We start from the raw sequence: 20,901 nt of genomic DNA on the forward strand, positions 1-20,901 counted from the left end.
AATATATATATATGTATATTAGGCTGTTGGACAAATTTGTCACTTAAGCAGTGCAGTACCAAGTCATCTCATGCTTAACTTTGTATTTTTGAAACATCAAAATTTGTTAAAGTTTCAAGAAATGTTTTTGCATACTTTGGCTATAAAGTAGCAACATATATTTATTATCTTGCTTTTGAAACTTATGATATGAACAGTTTACAGAGATAGCTGTTATATTTAGTTATAATAAATTAAATAATGCAGATGCTTTTTCCACTTTGCTTGCTATTTTGTACACTTTTTTTTTTTGTTGTTGTTAACAAGTTTCATGCTGTTATTTGATAGACTAAATTTGAAATGGAAAATAATGAGAACTATTTTCTTTAATGTTATTTTTGTATTAGAAACGGTTTGATTATAATAACTTTTTGTAATTTATGCTGTTGATTTTGAAACTCATAACTTTTTTTATTTTTTAAATAAATATGTACAAACCAACTAACAAATGAAAAAATGCAGCTCTAGAATGTATATGGTGTATGATATACTTTTTTTTTTTTTTGGTATGAAATTGAGATTATATTTAAATGTAAATGCAGTTCTTTTTGGTGACTAGAAGAAACATTTTCCACAATATATATAATAATGTTGCAGATATTCCTCTTTCATATGGAGTTCATGATGTAGTCAGCTATTCCCAGAACATAAATGCTTGTGAGTTTCTTTGGGATCCAACCAAAGAGACTGGTGTTTTTATTCGGGTAAGTATGTTTACAGTTGATAGTTTTGGATATATTAAGGATTTGTTATTCAGCAAAATACTTAGCTGTGTAAATAGATAATCTAAATTAAAATTGGTATTAAATTTAAAGTTATAAGAAATAATTAAAATTTATACAGTAATGTGAGCTACACATTTTTCCTTTTATAAAAATAGCACTTCTTTTCTTATTATATTCTGTAAATGATTATATATGATGAGACTAAAATTCTTTGTAGGTCAATTGCATAAGTACTGAATTTACTCCAAAGAAGCATGGTGGAGAGAAAGGAGTTCCTTTTCGAATTCAGATCGAAACTTTTACACATGACGATAGCTGTTCACAGAGATTGCATGTAGCTTCTTGTCAAGTTAAGGTTTTTAAGGTAAACTTACTTCAAAATTAATTTCTCTAAATTTTATTTTGAAGGTTTTATGTGAGTTGAGGCAAAATGCACAACCCCATGTAGAAAGTAATGATTTTTACTCTAATACTAATGTCCAAAGTATGGTATTAAATTGTATTATCAGTTTTTTGCCCTTGGATCCATCTGTTTTTCTTGATAATCATAAGTAATAAAGTTATTATTGTGTCACAATAATGTTTGCTATTTAAGTTAGTGCTTCAAAAAGTGATATTAGAAATTATTTGAAAGGGAATATGCAGTTTTTGATGATGGTGCTGAACTTGGGTAGATCAGTAGATAATAAAAGTAATGTAGCAATCCTGCAGGATGTGCTAAAAAAAAGTAGTCAAAACAGAGACAAGAAAATTAATATCCATCTTCATATGGCTTTGATATGACTATATCTAGGCTGTTGTCTAAATCATCACAGATTTAGTCTCCTGGATTTCTTGGGGATGTGGAAGTGGAGAGAATTTGGAACTGGGTGACCAAAATGGTGATCAATTTGTGGAGTGCTTCCTGTGATGATAGACAAAGTTTAGCTGTTGGGAAGAAGAGATGTGGTAGAAACATATAATACTAAAGAGATTTTATAGTTTTTTTATAGTTGTTTTATTGAGGGAGATTTTCGTTTTGGAAGTTTAAGTAGTGTTTATTTGGTTCCTGAGGTAGAATGGAATACTACTTTGTTTTGTGGCTAGTGTATATCATGGCAACTGTTTTTTTAATTCTTCTTCTGGCATTTGCAGGGGAATCAGGGTGGGCAATGCAGTTTGGTATGTTAAAATGTTTTTTTTTTTTTTTTTGTTATAGACATTCCTAGCATATATATTCTTAATTTCTCAACATTCCAATTCCAAAGTCACAAGTTTCTTCATAATGGACATGATGCAGTTCTTCAGTTTTTTACTATGTCTCTGTTTTGACTTCAAGGAATAATTTAAATTGTAAGGTATTTTTGTGTGTTTGTTGTCTTACAGACTATTGAGAATAATCAGTATGTCTAGAAATATAACTGATTTTCCGTTCAAGTTTGACAGGGTACTTAATGGCAGGATAACGTTTCAGAGAGTTCATGATGTTTTGAAAAGGTGGCCTACTCTATTCCCAAATAGTTACAATATCATCTGCATGATATATGTTACTCAGTTATTTCTTATAAAGCACATGATTTATAAGAAACAACTGGGACAGCAGTGATCCCATTTACTGAGGCACAGACCAGTGAGCAGAGGACATTTTTTCACTGTAAAGATCGGGATTCTATACAGTGGTGCATTCAATCGGTCATCCGGAATGGAAACATGTTTTTAAAGAAGTTTACTGTTCACAACTAACAAATTTGTGAAGAATTAAACATTTTCTAATCTTTTCTGTCACTGTCAGATTTTCTGCTTTCTAGAGGAAGAATGATGTCATCCACTTGCAAGTCTTTTTGACCTCGCAGTGGTCACACCACTCTTCCTCTCCAATGCCAATCTTTGTGTTGAGGTTATTGAAGCATGCTATTTAGATAGTATACAGATGTATTCATTTTTATTTGGGAACATGACAGACCAGCTGTTTTAAGCTTTATGGTCTTACTTTCATAGTGCCCTGCCATCACTATAAAACTCGAACAGCAAGCTCTTTCTTATTTCTAGAAATCTTATTTATGTAGCAGGTCTATCATTCTTAATTATTACGCTAGTAAAAACTAGTAAAACTTGCATCTGTTTTTCTAAAATATATATATATATATATATATATATATATATATATATATGTAGAAAGTATTTTTCCTTGGGTATAATAAATGTTATGAATACCAAGCAATTTTTAAACCTGGTTTTACTCCATTTCCCAAGTAGGCAAACAGACAAATAAGTCAAGTTTGCGCCTGCAAGTGATGCAAGTCTAGCTGATCCTACAGGTAGTGCAAGACCACGGCAACTCGTGGTAAAGGTAGCATGAGCTCTGATCACTAATCTTTATATTTACCCTTAATGCCAAAACACATCTCCAAGAAGGAGATGCATGATGTTTTGTATTAAAGGCAAGAGGCCACTACCCAGACTGGTTTCCACCTTTATTGAGGTCTCCTCAGTGGGAGCTAGGCTAGAAATACCAAGATTTTGTAATACAGAGCTCATAAGTATTTTACCAGAACAAGTTGCCATAAGGTGTTTTAACCTTATTAAATAAAAATCTCTGGAGGAGATATAAATGTAGAAAGTATTTTTCTACATTTATATGCCTGAAACCAGTCTGGGTAGTGGCCTCTTGCCTTTAATACAAAACATCATGCATCTCCTTCTTGGAGATGTGTTTTGGCATTAAGGGTAAATATAAAGATTAGTGATCAGAGCTCATGCCACCTTTACCACGAGTTGCCGTGGTCTTGCACTACCTATAGGATCAGCTAGACTTGCATCACTTGCAGGCGCAAACTTGACTTATTTGTCTGTTTGCTCTTGGGAAATGGAGTAAAACCAGGTTTAAAAATTGCTTGGTATTCTTAACATTTATTATACCCAAGGAAAAATACTTTCTACATTTATATCTCCTCCAGAGATTTTTATTTAATAAGGTTAAAACACCTTATGGCAACTTGTTCTGGTAAAATACTTATGAGCTCTGTATTACTGAATCTTGGTATTTCTAGCCTAGCTCCCACTGATGAGACCTCAATAAAGGTCGAAACCGGTCTGGGTAGTGGCCTCTTGCCTTTAATACAAAACATCATGCATCTCCTTCTTGGAGATGTGTTTTGGCATTAAGGGTAAATATAAAGATTAGTGATCAGAGCTCATGCCACCTTTACCACGAGTTGCTGTGGTCTTGCACTACCTGTAGGATCATCTAGACTTGCATCACTTGCAGGCGCAAACTTGACTTATTTGTCTGTTTGCTTACTTGGGAAATGGAGTAAAACCAGGTTTAAAAATTGCTTGGTATTCTTAACACACACACACACACACACACACACATATATATATATATATATATATATATATATATATATATAACTTAAGTATTGTATTAGTTTTGCCTGTGTAGTAATTAACTTTTTATTTGTAATATCTTTGCCCTTCATCATCAGATATTCTCAGGGTGTGCAGCAGAATAACAAACACAGAATGATAGGCTGTGTATATTTTGAAATCATTGCTTGGAGCCATAAATCTAGAATAGTGAATCAAGAACTTATTGCTTTGAGAATAGCAGTAAGTTCTTTGAGAGCAGTAACTTCTTCCCTTCAAGAACATGAAGTAATTTAAGAATTTTCATAAGAATGAATATAATAATAAGTATCTCAATAAGATTTTACATTACCCATCCCCAATACCCTTGTGTTAACTTGAACCCTACAAGAATTTCAGAAATAGTGAATCTGCCATATATGAGAAGAGTATCATTAAAAACTGCAAAAAAAGGAATGTGACATCAAATGGCATTCCAGCTCATTAATCAAATCATATGCAATTGTACAAAACACCCAAACTGTGAAAGTTTTTTTGTTTGACAAGATAATTTCTCATCTAATGTATTATAATTAAATTTTATTTTTCTTAACAAGAATATAATTTCTGATCAAGTATAATTTAAAACACCAGGGCATATGTGAGATCACATTTTACATTCATGTGTCATATTTCATATTCTGCCTTGAAGAATACAAGAAATATAGCTTATGCCTTGTGGTGGACACCTTGCATAGAATTAACTGACAGAAAAATTTTCTACAGGAAATACAAACATAAGACTTTTTGGAATCAGTAGCAGGTTTTAAAATGTAACCAGATCTTAATAAATATAGTTATGTAAAACTTCCTGAGATTCAGGAAACAGTAATTCATTGAATTCCTGTCCTTTGTACAAGCCACAGGGAAGGCAATGTGTCTTATAAACTCAGAAGTTGATTCCAGCCTCTTCCCTACGAAGACCATCCATGCATGGTAAAGAACCATATACTCCCTGATGTGTCCTTCAGAAAGCTAGCAAAACACAGTGGATCTAGACTGGGAAATTGATTAAATATCCCTGGCAGGAGGAAGCAGTACTTCTTATATTTGGAACTCTAGTTGAGTGGAACAATTGTAAAGAAAAGTACCTTGAGCTGTGTCAGGTACCTTGACCTTGTTGTCATTATCCTAATACTGCTCATGGTACTGTGATGCAGAAAGCAATGGGGAAACTATTGCATCATATTTCTCAAGATAAGTTGTCATGGAAAGAATAACAAAAAAAAAGACAAAAACAAAGCTTTGCTAAGAAGAGTTGTGTCTGCCAAGAGAGAGAGATAGTGAGGCACCTCCAGTTATCATGATTCGAAATTCTTGCATCAGAATTGCTACTTGGAATTTAAGAACAATTACTTAGGACAGGAAAATTGGAGTAATTGAAAAGCGAACTAAGAAGATTGAATATTGACATTAAGGTTTATCTCAGTGGCTTTCAAACTTTAAACTTTTTATTCTGTATTTTTTATTCAAACTTTAAACTGTATATTCATTTCCCCCCACATCCTTTTAATAAAACAATATTGACCTATAGTTTTTGATAGCTCAATTGTACTTCAAACTAAAAGTGAAATAGCAAACCCAGAAAGGGTTTCCCCCCCCCCCCCGGAGGAGAAAAGGTTAATAATAATAATAATAATAATTGACCTTTCAAATCATGTGCCCCACATTTTGAAAATCACTGGTGTATCTGAAGCAAGATAGGAAGAAAATAGAGATTTTTGGAGTGATGAATATCATGCTGTATATTGTGGAGAAGGAAAAAGAAGAAATGGAACAGCTGTAATCCTTAATGAGATATGGGGCAAGAAAACAGTGAACACCTAACATATTGGTGACAGAATAATCATAGTTAAAATAGCTAGCGAGCCAATAAGTACTGTTATGTTTCAAGTTTATATGCCAAATCTGATACAGGTTTTATCTAATACAAGAAGAGGAAGTAGACAGAGTATGAGATAATAGATGACTTGATAGACCATGTGAAATGCAATAAGAACTTATTGTTAATGGGAATCTTTAACATGTTTACTGCCACGCTCCTCAGCCATAGTTTGTTCCCACACACCAAGCCCTTTTTGTGTCTTCAAGGTCACTACGAGTAATCTTGTAGCCAGCTTATCAGACAGAATTTTGTTTCATATGCCAACTATGAGTAATCTCATATTGATGAGTCAATGGTGTTGTGGCACGATAGGCTGATGTTTCGGCAATACATAAAAAACAAAAAACATAAATATGGCGTGAAATTCTATGAACTATGCGAATCGAATGGATTGGTGATAAAAATAAAAATTTATACAGGAAAATCAGAATCCTCTTTAGTGAAAATGGGTCACACATATGATATTGTATTCCACTTGATGGAAGAATATTTAGACAGGGGTTATGTATTGTATAAGGACAATTTTTATAATTCTGTAGCTCTGACGAAATCGCTTACCAACAGAAAATCTACGTGTGTGGAATGCTGATAAATTTTAGGAAAAACAATCCACCAGATGTTATTCAGAAGAAACTAAAGAAAGGGGAATTTGTCTGGCAATGAAGAGGTCCTGTTGCAGTCAGCAAATGGAAGGATAAAAGGGAAGTTCTTTCATTTTCAAATATGCACAAATTTGGAATGGTTGAAACGCAAAATCGGAATGGTAAATTTCAATTAAAACCAAACATCGTTAAGGATTATAATTTGGGGATGTCAGGCACCAATCTTTCTGATCAAATGCTTTCTTACTATTCCACCTTACGAAAGACAATTAGATGGCCAAAGAAATTGGCAATACACATTTTTGAGGTATACGTTCAAAATGCGCATAAATTTTATAACATGATTACTGAAAATGCAATGACTGTGTTAAAATTTAGAGATCAATTATCTCAGTTTTTGTTGGAATGGATGAGCTTACACAATCAGAGAATATCAGGAGGAATCGGGATTTTCATTATTTGGAAATTCAACCAAGAGGAAAAAAGAATCGCCCATCAAAGCCATGCCGGTGTGTACATGAAACAAACGATCACGCAAAACATGTTCTTATTGTCCTGTTTGCCAGGAAAAACCACCATTATGCGTGGAAAATTGTTTTAAAATGTACCATTCTTAATTTGAATAAATTGTTTTTTTATTTTATTGATTGGTTTTTTATTGATTTTATTAGTTTCAAATTGATTTACAAATTACGTGTTATACTACGGATTAACTTGCGCTTGGCATAGGAGGTTGGTAATCAACATACGAGTATATTCGTAGTTGGCTTCTGAGACACATATATAATATTTTAGTTGAAATTATTTTCCTTCTACCAAGCCCCCAGATGTGCTCTCTGCTTTATTCAGAATCCAAGGGTTCAAATTATGGTAAATATATTAAGGGTTAACTCGTGTTTGACATAGGAGGTCGGTAAATCGACATACGAGTATACTCATAGTTGGCTTATGAAGCTCATATATGAACTACGAGTATACTCATAGTTGGCAGTGAACGTATTAACATAGTAGTTGAAGAAGGAAAAGAAGACAATATAGTTGGAAATTTTGGAATTGGTATAAGAAACACAAGAGGTGAGAAACAGAATTTTGCAAACAAAGAAATTTAGTTATTAGTAAGACCTTCTGTCAAATTCACAAAAGAAGAAGATATAAGTGGAAAATGCCAGGAGATTTAAGAAGATATCAAATTGACTATATAATAACAAAGCAAAGATTCCAGAACCAAGTTAAATCTTGTAAAGCTTACTCAGGAGCAAATGTTTTCATAATCTAGTCATGGCTGAGTGTAAATTTGAAATTCAAGCAGCAAACTAAAACCTCAAAAAGGAAAGTTTTATGATATGAATAAACTAAAAAAATACAACTGTGACAAAATGAATGCAAATCTCATGGAGATGAACAAATGAAGCAGAATAAACAACTAGAAGAAAAATTGCCTGGGTGGAGGGAAATCATTTGAGGATTAAGGAAACAATAGACCACACAGCTGAGAAATTTCTGGGCAAATTAAGAAGAGAGAGTCCAGAAAACCCTGGATAACAAATGATGTGATCTCATTCATTGATGAGTGAAATTAAAAAAATAATAATAAATTAGAAAAAAAAAAAGATAGAATGATAAGAATAAAGAGGAATATTTAGGATTAAGGAACAGAATTACTTCATAATGCAGAAGACTGAAAGAAAAGTGGATATATGTAAGATGCCAGGAGATTGAAAATGTGATGAAAGAAGCAAAAGCAGACATTGTATACAGATTAATAAAGGAAAAGCAACATTGCAGGAAAATCAGAAGTACTGTGATAAAAGATCAAAATGATAAGATTTTGACATTATATTTCAACTAGAACTTGAAACATAATTTTATTACTGATAGTAATTCTATCTTATATATTTATTCTTGTCTCTTGCTGGTCTGGTCAGCTGAAGCAGTTGAAGAACATCAACTGTTGCCATGAAGCTTTGTAAATCAAGGTATTACTACTGTATATTCAGGGAACAAGCTGATATACTTGCCATGAACATTCAGTGTAGTTTTTTCTTTCACACTGAAATGAAAACATTATTTTAAAGGAAAAGGAAAAAAATTAAGTATTTTAAAACTTAGTATAATTTTTATTTTGATTAGAATTTAATGATGATCACTACCTATTCTGCATTTCCCTCCCTCTCCCAAAGTGCACACAGCCATTCATGTTTAGGAGATCGATCTAAATTATCAACAAAAATGTAATCAGTAAGGCTTTTCTTGTATGTTCTCTCTCCCTACATCAGTTTATTTATGTCTTTGTTGCAATTTGGTATTTAGAAGAACTGATCCATGATCTCTCAAAAATGTTCCTTTATAAACCTTTTCCTATTAAAGTATCAAATTTCTTTGCTGTCACAGTGCTATTACATGTAATGTTCACTCTGTGTCTGTGCATGTATGTGATTGGATGGTTGTGTGTTTTTGAGATTGTTTTAACTTTAATATTTTAAAATTATAGTACATATGTATATTTTTAGCCTAAAGGTGCAGATCGAAAGCATAAAACAGATCGTGAAAAAATGGGAAAGAGACCTCAAGCTGAACAGGTAAGTAGTATTTGTCTTGCTGTTTCTGACAAATAAATAAATAAATTTTTAGATAAAATTTTAACACATTTAATTTCTTTTCAGGAAAAATACCAGCCATCATATGACTGCACTGTGTTTAGAGAGGTAAGTAATTGTTTATTTAGACATAAGATTTTACTAACAGCCTTAAAGCTTATGAAGCCAGACGTTGTTATTATAAAAATAATAGTGATCCGTCTACCTAGAAATAAGACTGAAATGTCCTGCTTACAACCTTTGGGAAACTTTTTTTTTTTTTTTTTTTTTTTGTGAAGAGTTCAAGGTTGTAGTCCTTGGAGAATACTTAATGGAGAAGGCTCTTCCAGAGAACAGATGAATGGAATGAAAGACGAATGTTGCCTGGCATGTTTGCTGGGTTTAGCAGTTAAACAGCAAATGGTGGTTGGGTAGCTGTTGCTTGTGTTACTGTAATTTAGCAAAAATGTAAAGAAAGGATTGATGCTAAACACTGTCCATGGAAATTTTTATAGAAAAGACACAACATAGAAAGTGATTGTCTGTAAGACAGTGGCTGTTGACATTATCCAAGCTGAACTGCCTTTTTTTTTTTTGAGAAACACTTTTGAAGTGGTTTTTCATGCACCACCCCCCAGATGCAAGAGCAGAATTCTAAAGATGGATATATTTGGGATTTGTAGTGATAGCAGCTGGACAGTTGAAAAGTAATGTGTGAAAAAAAAACATGATATTGAACAGAAACTGTGCTGTAAAAGAAGAATTGTGTTAATGATTGGGACATTTGTGAAAAGGACAGATATGCCATGGACTAATAAATCACTGTTATCAAGTGTGTTTTTATTTATTTTGCAAAATGTTTTATATATATATATATATATTATAAATTATTTTAAATGAATGATACCGAGAGATAAAGAGATGACATGGTTTATTTAAAAAGATACTACTAGTTTACTAGTTTCGTTGGATTAACTTTTTCAGGTATTACAATCAAAGAAATATACAAAAAATGACAGAGACTTAAAAATTGCATTAACAGTACTAGTCCAAAAAAACAGTAGTACATTTTGAAATCAGTAATGCAAGCTTTAGTTCCAAATAAAAGTTGACTACGTGCTGTCACGAGTGCGCCAGTATTGAACAGAGGTAATGTGTGTGTCAGAAAGATTGAAACTTAGGGAGTTATTTATATGTGAAGAATCTAAGGCAATTTCTCTGGATTCGACAATCTTTCAAGTTCATCATAGCACACATGGATATTAGAAGTTTGTGTCCAGTCCACAATGTGTTGGCAGCCTTCATCTGAGTTAATGGAGAAAAGAACGTGGCTAGAGAGAGAGAGCTGGCTCTAGTCCTGTTGTAGGAAATATCTCTACGGTGTTCTTCCAAACGTAGAAGGATGGATTTAGCAGTTTGGCCGTAGTATGGCTTTCCACAATCACATAAGATCTTGTAGACTCCTGGAAACTGGGTTGGAAGATGTTTCTCTTTAGGTTTACTAAGTATGGAGCGAAGTTTTGGAAGTGTAGTGAAGCAAGTTCTGAAGTTAAATTTCTTGAGAATTTTAGCTAGTTTTGGTGAAAGAGAGCTGAAGTGAGGCAAAGAAATAAAGGCTCTGGGGGAAGAGGGATCGTCAGAAGCAGTTGAGTGATGGAGAAAAAGAAATTGTTCAATCTTATTAGGAGAGAAACCATTATTGATAAGTCTTTTTAAGAAAAAGGAGTTCATTTTCAATTTCTGTTAGTAAAGATTTGGCCCGTTGTGCTAAGGTCGAAATAATACCAAATTTTTGTGGAGGGTAATGATGGGAAGAAGTATGAAGGTATCTGTCAGTATGAGTAGGTTTTCTAAAAATTGAGATTTTAATACTTTCAGAACATCTGGTAAGCTTCAGATCTAGAAAAGGGAGGCAATCATCGGATTCCAGTTTGAAAGTAAAAGAGATTTTTTCATGAAACTTGTTTAGATGGTCCAAAAATAAAATCAGGTTGTTGACACTGTCTTCCCAGATGAGGAATATGTCATTCATATAATGATACCAAAATTTTGGTTTAAGGCAGAAGGAATTAATAGCTTTTTCTTCAAAATCATTAAGAAATATATCTGCGAGAATCGGAGAGAGTGGGCTGCCCATGGCTAGATCTGAGTTTTGCAAGTAGATCTTATTGTCATATTTGAAGTATCCTGACTTTATGCAATGGGAGAGTAAAGAAAAGAGTTTTTTGGATAATTTGTTCTTAAGAAGATTGAGGACTTCTTGAGCAGGAACATTTGTGAAGAGAGAGAGAATATCTAAAGTAGCCATTAAATCTGTTTTTTTTTTTAAGTTTAATGTCCTTGATTTTTGATACAAAGTCAGCAGAGTTTTTCATATATGAGAAGAGGAAATTCCAGAAAGATTTCTTAAAAAAGTTGCGAAGTACTTAGAAAGGTTGTAGGTAGGTGAGTGTATCCCTTCAACTATTGGTCTGAGTGGGACGTTTGTCTTGTGTGTCTTGGGGAGACCATATAATCGAGGGATTAAAGGATGAAGTGATCTAAGTGAAAGACGGATGTTTCTTGGTAACTCCAAGGTGGTTTTTAATAAATTAGTAGTTCTATTATGTAATTCAATTGTAGGATCATTGTTAAGTTCTGAGTAAGCATCACTGTTTAAAAGTTCCAAATTTTATTATGGTAGTCAGACCTGTCTAAGATGATAGTCGCATTCCCTTTGTCAGCAGATAGAGAATCACAATGTCATTATTATTTTTTAAAGACTTAATAGCTGCTCTCTCAGAGTAAGAGATGTTGTCAGGAGGTGATCTAGCATGATTTATGGTGAAAATGGCTTCTATACGAAGGAGGTTAGCTTCTCTGATTGGTAATAAAGATGCCGCCTTTTCTATCTTCGTTAAGAGTTGTTCTTTAGATATGGAGGTAGGAGCAGTGACAAAATTAAGACCTTTAGCAAGTATACTTTCTTCAGATGAAGACAGTTGATAGGAAGGATTATTGATAACAACTTTTTTCAAAAAGGTAGAATCAAAATGAGAAGTTTGGCAGTCTTGCATATATTTAAGAGAATCAAATTTTCTGATTATGTTAATTTTATTAGAATTCTGAATTTTAGAAGCTTTAAGAGTGCTAATTTCTTTTAAATGGTTCCAAGATGAACTGTCTAGAGAATGAAATAAACGGGTTTCAAAATAGGACTTCTTTGAGAAATAAGTGGCAAGACAACGTTTGGTTTCAAAAATGTGTTCCGATAAAAGTTCCAGATTTGCCTCACTATGCTTCCAAAACTTCGCTCCATACTTAGTAAACCTAAAGAGAAACATCTTCCAACTCAGTTTCCAGGAGTCTACGATATCTTATGTTTGTGGAAAGCCATACTACAGCCAAACTGCTAAATCCATCCTTCTACGTTTGGAAGAACACCGTAGGGATATTTCCTACAACAGGCCTAGAGCCAGCGCTCTCTCTCTAGCCACGTTCTTTTCTCCATTAATTCAGATGAAGGCTGCCAACACATTGTGGACTGGACACAAACTTCTAATATCCATGTGTGCTATGATGAACTTGAAAGAAAGATTGTCGAATCCAGAGAAATTGCCTTAGATTCTTCCCATATAAATAACTCCCTATGTTTCAATCTTTCTGATGCACACATTGCCTCTGTTCAATACTGGCGCACTCGTGACAACACATAGTCAACTTTTATTTGGAACTAAAGCTCGCATTACTGTTTTCAAAATGTACTACTGTTTTTTTTTTTTTTTTTGGATTAGTACTGTTAGTGCAATTTTTAAGTCTCTGTTATTTTTTGTATATTTCTTTGATTGTGATACCTGAAAAAGTTAATCCATTCAATGAAACTAGTAGTCTCTTTTTAAATAAACCATGTCATCTCTTTATCTCTCGGTATCAGTCATTTAAAATAATTTATAATATTTTCTACCGAGTAAAAATGAATAATCACTATATATATATATATATATTTTTTTTTTTTTTTTTTTTTTTTTTCAGAATTCATTTTTACTCAGTTGGAATATTATGAAAGAGCTTTAATGACTGATACCGAGAGATAATTTACAATTTTAAGTCTCTGTAATTCTTTATATACTTATTTGATTGTGATACCTGAAGATGTTGATCAATTCAACGAAACTAGTGTACTAGTAGTATCTTTTCAAATATATCATGTCACCTTTTTATCTCTCGGTATCAGTCATTAAAGCTTTTTCATATATATATATATATATATATAGGAGGGGAGACAACCTACCAACTCCTTGAATGTTGACACTAGTTTCTTGGCTAGGTGATAATTGGAGCTGCTGATGCTTTCAGCCAAAGCTGTATGTTCTCCTTATGAATCTTAGGCAGACCACAAATTCTTGGGTAGTGAGTGTAGGATGGACATAGACATGATGATTTAATGGATTATGACAATCAGTTCTTTTAAAAGCTGCACATTGATCGGCATTCATATTGTCAAAATTACGAAAATAATGCCATGTTAAGAATGATTACTTTTATTTCCTGACATTTCAACCTTCATATTAAGGTCATCATCTGGAGTATGCATATATATATGCAACCTTCATTACAATTCAGACAGTATTAGTTTACATAAATTTGTCAATATAAATTGTGCAAAGACATCTTGTCACCCAAGAAGCCTTTCTGTTTGAAATCTTAATTAATCAGAGGATAAGTCCTTGTTGCTTCATTGGCACTGGCAGCCTCACTTGTTATTTTTATATTGTAAGTTTGAGTTTGTTGCTTGGAAGTGAACCAGCCTTTGCTTGTTATGGAAGTTTTACCACCACCTTCCTTTTCTAGTAGCAAGGCTTATACGTTGGTCATACATAACTGGTAATTAGCTTACGGAATTAACAACGCATATAAAGGATATTAATTAAAGGCAACTTTAATGAATAACTTCAATATTTTGGCAACATCACGTTGCCGTCTTCAGGAACATATGGTATGTGCACGCAGGCAAAGAAGGCAAGAAACTAATATTGTTCCTAAAGTCCTAACGGTGCCCTTTGGTGGGCTAATTGGTTGTCTTGGCCATTGAGCTGAAGTTCTCATAATGTAAGTCTCCCAAATTTGGGGTAGTTTCATGCATCCAAATTTGTTGAGGTTTAGAACGTTTTTTAGAGCTGCTGATGATTCCTTGAATAATCTTTCGTACTTAAACTTGCTGCGGTGTATTATTTTAGTTTTCTTCCAACAAATTCTATGGTGGGTATCTAAGGCATGGTCTGCCAGTCCAGAGTGGCTGTATTGGTGAAACCGGATGTAGTCTTTGTGTTCTGAAATCCTGATATTTGCTGTCCTGCCTGTTTGGCCTTTCATCAAAGAGATGCTTCTCTTTATCACAAATAACACCAGTGTTATTTGTGATAGTTTTGTGTGTTACTAGTCATTTTTCTGACTACAGGACCATATCTGAAAAGTTGTAGCAGTTTTTCTTCTTACAGTTTCCATTGCCTTTTAATTTTATCAGCATTTTTTGTGATTACTGCTATAGTGGAGGGGAAAGGGGTGATATGCAACTCCTTGCAGACAGTGGAATGTGATTGTCCACCTTTCATTCTTCGAATAACTTCCATCTTTTCTTCTAATATTAGAGAAGTGCATTCTCTTTGACCAGCGTTTTCATGAGAGCAGTTGTACTTCTGCTGTTATGATCAGGCATGATTCTGATTTTATTTTAAAGAACAAATTTATTAAAAAGGTACAGTGTTAAATACGTGATAAAGTATGTGATAAATCTCAATAATGTATCATAGATATAAACTTAGCACAATATTAAAATTCAGAAATACACAGAACAACTACCATTAAAAAATCTGGACATCTACACACAGTGACATCTACAGACAATCCTTGAAAAGGATTCAAGACCTGCATTGGGCCAATGAACCATTCAACTAAAGTCACTAAACTAGAGAAGCTGAACTAAAGCACATGGAATCAACAGATGTGACACACTTTTGCCCTTGTGGTTTTAATTGCCTTGTTACTTATCCAACCCATTATAATGACATTTGAAGTTATTTTGTTTGCTCTCTGCTGTATATAGATGATTACACTCATTGTTGCACTGGGAGAGTGTTACACAGAAAAAAAAAAGTTGAAGCATCATTTTTATAATTTTTTTTAATAGTCTAGGAATGTTTTCTGAAACTTTTCAAATAGTGCAAGATTTTATAAGGCTTCATTTTTGTAAGATAGTAAATATGAAAAACAAGGTGGGCAAATTATACCTTCCCATTTTCATTTCAAAAGTTTGTGAAGTTTTATTCCAGAATAAAAGAAATAGTATCATTTTAATCAAATGTCATGGCACTGATCTTGAGCTGAGTCTATAAATATCTGACAGCACTTGTTAGAAAAATTGTTAAGACCACATACAGTCTTTTGTAACTAATTCTAGGTCAAATATTATTACCTGCAATTTTTATTTGACAGAGTTATGCAACAAGGTACAGCTATAAAATTTGAGTATTGAATCCAGTTATGAAAGAAGTAATTAAACACTAAAGCAAAAAATGACTAAGGTTGCATGCTCTGATTCCAGTCAAATTTTGGATATAGTTTTTTTATATTGCTGAAATTCACTTGCAATTTTGTTCTACAACACTGGACCGAAAGAGAGAAAGTAAATAGAAAATAGCTCTTCAGCTTGCTTTAGTCCACTGATCTCAGACAAATTTGAAATATAGTCATTTTGTACTTTTGCTCAAGTTATCATGAAAAATTCCTCACTGGACTAAAACTTAGGACAGGAATTGACAAGAGGCAGAAAATATAATATTACAAACATCCTCTATAGGAATAGCATTAATTATTTTTCAACTGGCATATTAAATTAAAATAACTCCTAAAAAACATTCCATGCGTGAAAAAAAAAAAATCAGAGATTTCAGAAAGTAGGAGGATGTTTGCAGTTTAAATGGCCACTCGAATGAAATCATTCTTTTAATTATTCAGAATTTAAATTGCTGGTAGTATATGTGACCTAGTGGATGGCACTCCACTTTATAACCAACAAGCCTAAGTATTTGTGAATATTTTTAGGTGCAAATGACTTACATCGCAGGGCACAATGTAAGTTTTATTGCAGATGTGAGTGATTTGAAAAAGTAGTATATTTAGTATCATTTGGATCATCTTGTTCCCAGCATTTTTCTACCCTCAGAAGCCTAGTGACCTTTTTTAAAATTTTATGGCACCTTTGTTTTTCTCTTATTAATTAATGGATGTTCACAGAAGAACAGTAACAAATCAGTTGTTATAACTATTTTATTTATCAAAATTAATATATAATTATAAACTAATATATACATATTAATGCATAATAAAATTTATAGACAAAAATTTATATTGCAAAAAAATATATTTTTAGTAATAACTGTCATATACTTTATATGTATGCTTGATGCTTCTTTATCAAGTTATTAATGCGTGGTCACATTCTGGTAAATTTACTTTTAATTTTGGATATTATTTCTGGGAAAACTCCCAAAACTCCCCAACTTTTAATTCTTCTTTGGCAAACAGCAGCCTTTTCCTCTTGCTTTTAATATTTGTTAGTGGTAACCCCTCCCACCACCACCACCACTACCACTACTCACAGAAATAGGTAGTGAAAAATTGTATCATTATTATTATTATCATCATGCCCTCCATGAAGTCTGCAGACTCATTGTGAGAAGTTTATTCAACTGACAACATTTATTATACTGAATCTCAAAATCCTTAACACTCCTGCATTAACAACATATTCCATTAATGTGTTCCATTCACCCATAATTCTTCATGTAAAAAAATCTACTCCTCACACCCTTCTTCACCACACTCTTATATAACTACCAGGGATGGCCTCAGGTTCTTATCCTCTCGCCTTCTATTATTTTTTTATAATTCCCTCTGGATTAATCTGATAAAATTCCCTCACTAACTTAAAAGTCTCTATCATATCACCTATTTTCATCCTATCTGCCAAACACTGCAATCCATGCCTCTTCTCTCTCTCTTCATAGCCAACATTTCCAGAATCCTGATATTGTCTTAATCACTCATCTCTGGACCTTCTCCAATGTTTTCAAATCACAATCTGAGCACAATAGTCCATGTGTGGTTTGACATGGTCAAACCACACATGGACTATTGTGCCTTATATAGATGCACTACCATCTCCTTATCACTACGTTAGTGTACTTTTTATCATAATGGCACTACAATGTGCATTCTTTGCAGCACTTGCAATATACCCTATAAACTTCAGTCTACTGTCAACCATCACTCTTAGATCTAAAATCTCATCCACTTCCTGCAGTATAGTGCATTAATATAATGCACAGTTTTATATTTCTGCACTCCAAAATACAGCACCTTACAATTATTAATATTAAAACTAGAATCCCACCCATTTGTTCAAGCTAAAAGTCTACTCAAATTTTCTCAAAGGAAATTAACATCAGCAGTACTCCATATAATTTTTCCCAACTTTGCATCATCAGCAAACAACTGAAGATCCTCAGTTGATCATATTAATAAGAAATATTAATAATTTAATAACAAATAATCAAATACAAATAAGATTAAACTATGAACTATCATATACGAGAGAGATAAACCAAGGAGTCTGACACGGATGTCCCCTCTCAGTAACTCTTTTTAATATTTACCTAAATGAAATAATAATAAAATGGAATAAAAATTTCCATCAAGGTATTAAACTTTCTCCTACTGTGATCTTAAACACTCTCCTTTTTGCTGATGACCAAATAATAATTACAAATTCTGAAGATAACTTACAGAAAGCTGTTTTAGATCTAAATGATATAGCCAAAGATTATGATATGATAATATCAACAAAAAAATCAAAAACTATGGCCTTTAAAGGACAAGATCCAGTGAGAACTAAAATAGTAATTGATAACAAGATCTTAGAACATGTGAATTCATTTAACTACCTAGGATGTATGATCACATATGAAAATGAAAAGGATATAAACCTAAAAATTGCAAAATATTTAAAAATAACAGGTGTAATTAACTCTATATTTAAACCAAACCTAGTACAAAAACAAACCATACTAAAAGTATACAATACATTAGCCCTACCAGTCTTAATGTATGGAAGCGAAATCTGGACAATAAAACAAAAAGACAAACAAAGATTAACAACAGCAGAAATGAAGTTTATGAGAAAACTACAAAGTATACCCTATTTGATCACAAAAGAAATGAAGAAATTATGAAAGAATTAAACCAAGAACCAGTAATAGAAAAAATTAAAAAATATAAACATAAATGGATGGAACACGTTAAAAGAGTGAAAACAGAAAGATTACCAAAACAAGCCTTAAAGTACAAGCCATTAGGAAAAAGAAAACCAGGACGTTCTCTTAAAAGATTCAATGATGACTTCTAAGGCCAAACAGGCTACTCTAGGCCTAAATCCTTGATATGCATGATGATGATGATGATGATGATGAAGTTTAATAATAGGGCCCAATAACAGAACTCTGGGGGACACCACTGTTTACCATCCTTTTTTGAGACACTATTCCATCATATACAACTTGCTGGTATCATTCATAGAGCCAGTCTTCGATCCATCTAACCAATATACTATCCATTCTCATCCTCTGTACACTAACTTATCATGAGGTAATCTGTCAAACACTTTTGCACAGTCCAAGAATTTCATTGTATATGATTCTTCCATATCCAACACAGTCATTACCATATCAAAAAATGCAAGTAAATTACTAAACAAGATCTACTCTTTACAAATTCATGCTCACCATCATAATGAATCATATGTCTATCAGCTCAGTTATCTATTCTACTCCTTACCAGTCATTTCAAACCCCTTGTATAACTGCAGTCATACAGACTAGTTTATAATTGGAAATGTCTGTCCAAGAACCATGCTTTTGGAGTGGTACTGTTTTGCCTCTCCCCCCCTCCCACTCTTTAGGAAACTTACCCACTGCAAGACTTTCAGTAAATAACCAGCTCAAAGACATAGCTGTGTTTTGCATATGCCTTAAAAATATGTGGATGTGTCATTCATTCCAACAGACTTATTAATATCTAACCCAGTCAACAAATGATACAGCTCTGATTCTTACACTTCCAAATATGGCACAGCATCATTTACACCAGGATGACATGCTCTGATGAAGTGCCCATTCATTAATTCCGCTATGTCCTTTGTAATTGTCACTGCTACCATGACTATCCACCACTGTCAACCCATCAGAATTATTTTTCCTCTTATGTGCCATTTAACAGAAGAATTCCTTGAATTATCCTTGGTCTGACTAGCCAATCTCTTCTACTGCAGTTTTTCTTTCTTTACCATGCTTGTTAACTTCCTAGCCTGCACTTTATAATTCTCATGGATCTGATTGCCATTGAACATTATCATAGCAGTGTTTTTATTATTGGGAAATTATTTGGCAACATACTCCAAAACAGGTAAACGATAAGTTATTTTTTAAAAACTTTGATCATTTCTTAAATCAGTATTTTTTTTTTCATTTTTGTCAGTCGATATCTTTTACAATATGTTATTTTTACAAAATGTAAAATGTTCAGGTATATCTATATTCAGTGTTCAGAAAAAATATCATGGCACTCTAAATATGTATATGACAGTCAGTATCTCAGGGATGCTATTGCACCCTGGTTGGGAACCACTGATCTAAGCTTTAGCTGACTTATGGTACTCATTTGCTGTTAGGTTTCCATCAAGTTGGGATAAAATTACTTTAAAAATGTCCCTCTGAAATTGCAGGATTTCAATAATAGTAATAAAAAGAATAGTATATCTGCTGCTTTTTTGAGAATCCCATGCATAACATATTGTAAACTTGTAGTATATTAGCTATGAGCAGGTTATAGGTTAAATAATTTGGAAATACTACTCTAGAGACATATTTTTCAAGCCACCCAGACCTTTAGGAACCAGGTTACTAGTAGTCTCATATTAAGTGATTAAAATTATTTTTTATCTGAAAATTTATAGCCATTTGACCAACGTTTTAGGAGAAAATACTTCAGATTCACACATTAATATTCAAGACACTATATATAATGAAGTCGAAACAGTATTCTTTTTAAATTTTTTATGCTGCTTTAATCAATTTTCATGTTGCTTTTGTATATCATTTCTTTATTGCATTAAAAGGAAGGAGTAAATAAGCATTAAATAAGTAAATAAACCACAATAGGCATATACTGTTTTTGTTTTATTTCATTTTGTTTGTTCTAGCAGTGCCCATTAGAGCTGCTCTCCATTCCATCATCACCTATATCTGTTTCTGCTTCTTCACCAACATCAACAACTAGTAGTTTTGTCACTCAGTATTCTCCCATAAGCACCCAGTCAGATGGTCCAAATGTCTCGCAACAAACTGAACAGTTAGTCTTATTTTGTCTGTTTACTTTTTTTTAATATATTTATTTAACAATGCATCTACCAAATTATAATATCATTATTAGTGTTGCTGCTGCTTTTTTTGCATATACAATAATTTCATATGTATAATATTTTTTTATTTCAGGAAATGCATCTATTGACAGAATATATTTAAGAACCCAAAAATGACTGCAAATAAAAATTTGTTTGCTGCTGATTTTCTTAGACATACCATGATTGTAGCTAT

The 20,901-nt window shown here is 32.9% G+C and overlaps 1 protein-coding gene across 7 annotated transcripts in view; it reads left to right on the top strand.

Moving 5' to 3' along the window:
- The window catches only part of LOC150093675 (transcription factor CP2-like), a 357,564-nt gene that overhangs the window by 158,311 nt on the left and 178,352 nt on the right, over positions 1–20,901 (top strand). For 6 of the 7 annotated variants that reach the window (XM_090412621.1, XM_090412620.1, XM_090412622.1 and 3 more), the window contains 5 exons: positions 637–743; positions 982–1,128; positions 9,149–9,217; positions 9,302–9,343; positions 20,508–20,656. In XM_090412621.1, coding sequence (XP_090268747.1) covers positions 637–743; positions 982–1,128; positions 9,149–9,217; positions 9,302–9,343; positions 20,508–20,656 — 514 coding nt within the window. The remainder of the gene's footprint in view (positions 1–636; positions 744–981; positions 1,129–9,148; positions 9,218–9,301; positions 9,344–20,507; positions 20,657–20,901) is intronic. The other variant, XM_090412618.1, reaches the window with a different exon arrangement.

The sequence above is a fragment of the Typopeltis vanoorti genome, chromosome 23 (assembly GCF_054136105.1).
Source record: "Typopeltis vanoorti isolate ZY-2024b chromosome 23, IOZ_Tvanoo_1.0, whole genome shotgun sequence".
In the NCBI taxonomy this organism is placed as follows: domain Eukaryota; kingdom Metazoa; phylum Arthropoda; class Arachnida; order Uropygi; family Thelyphonidae; genus Typopeltis; species Typopeltis vanoorti.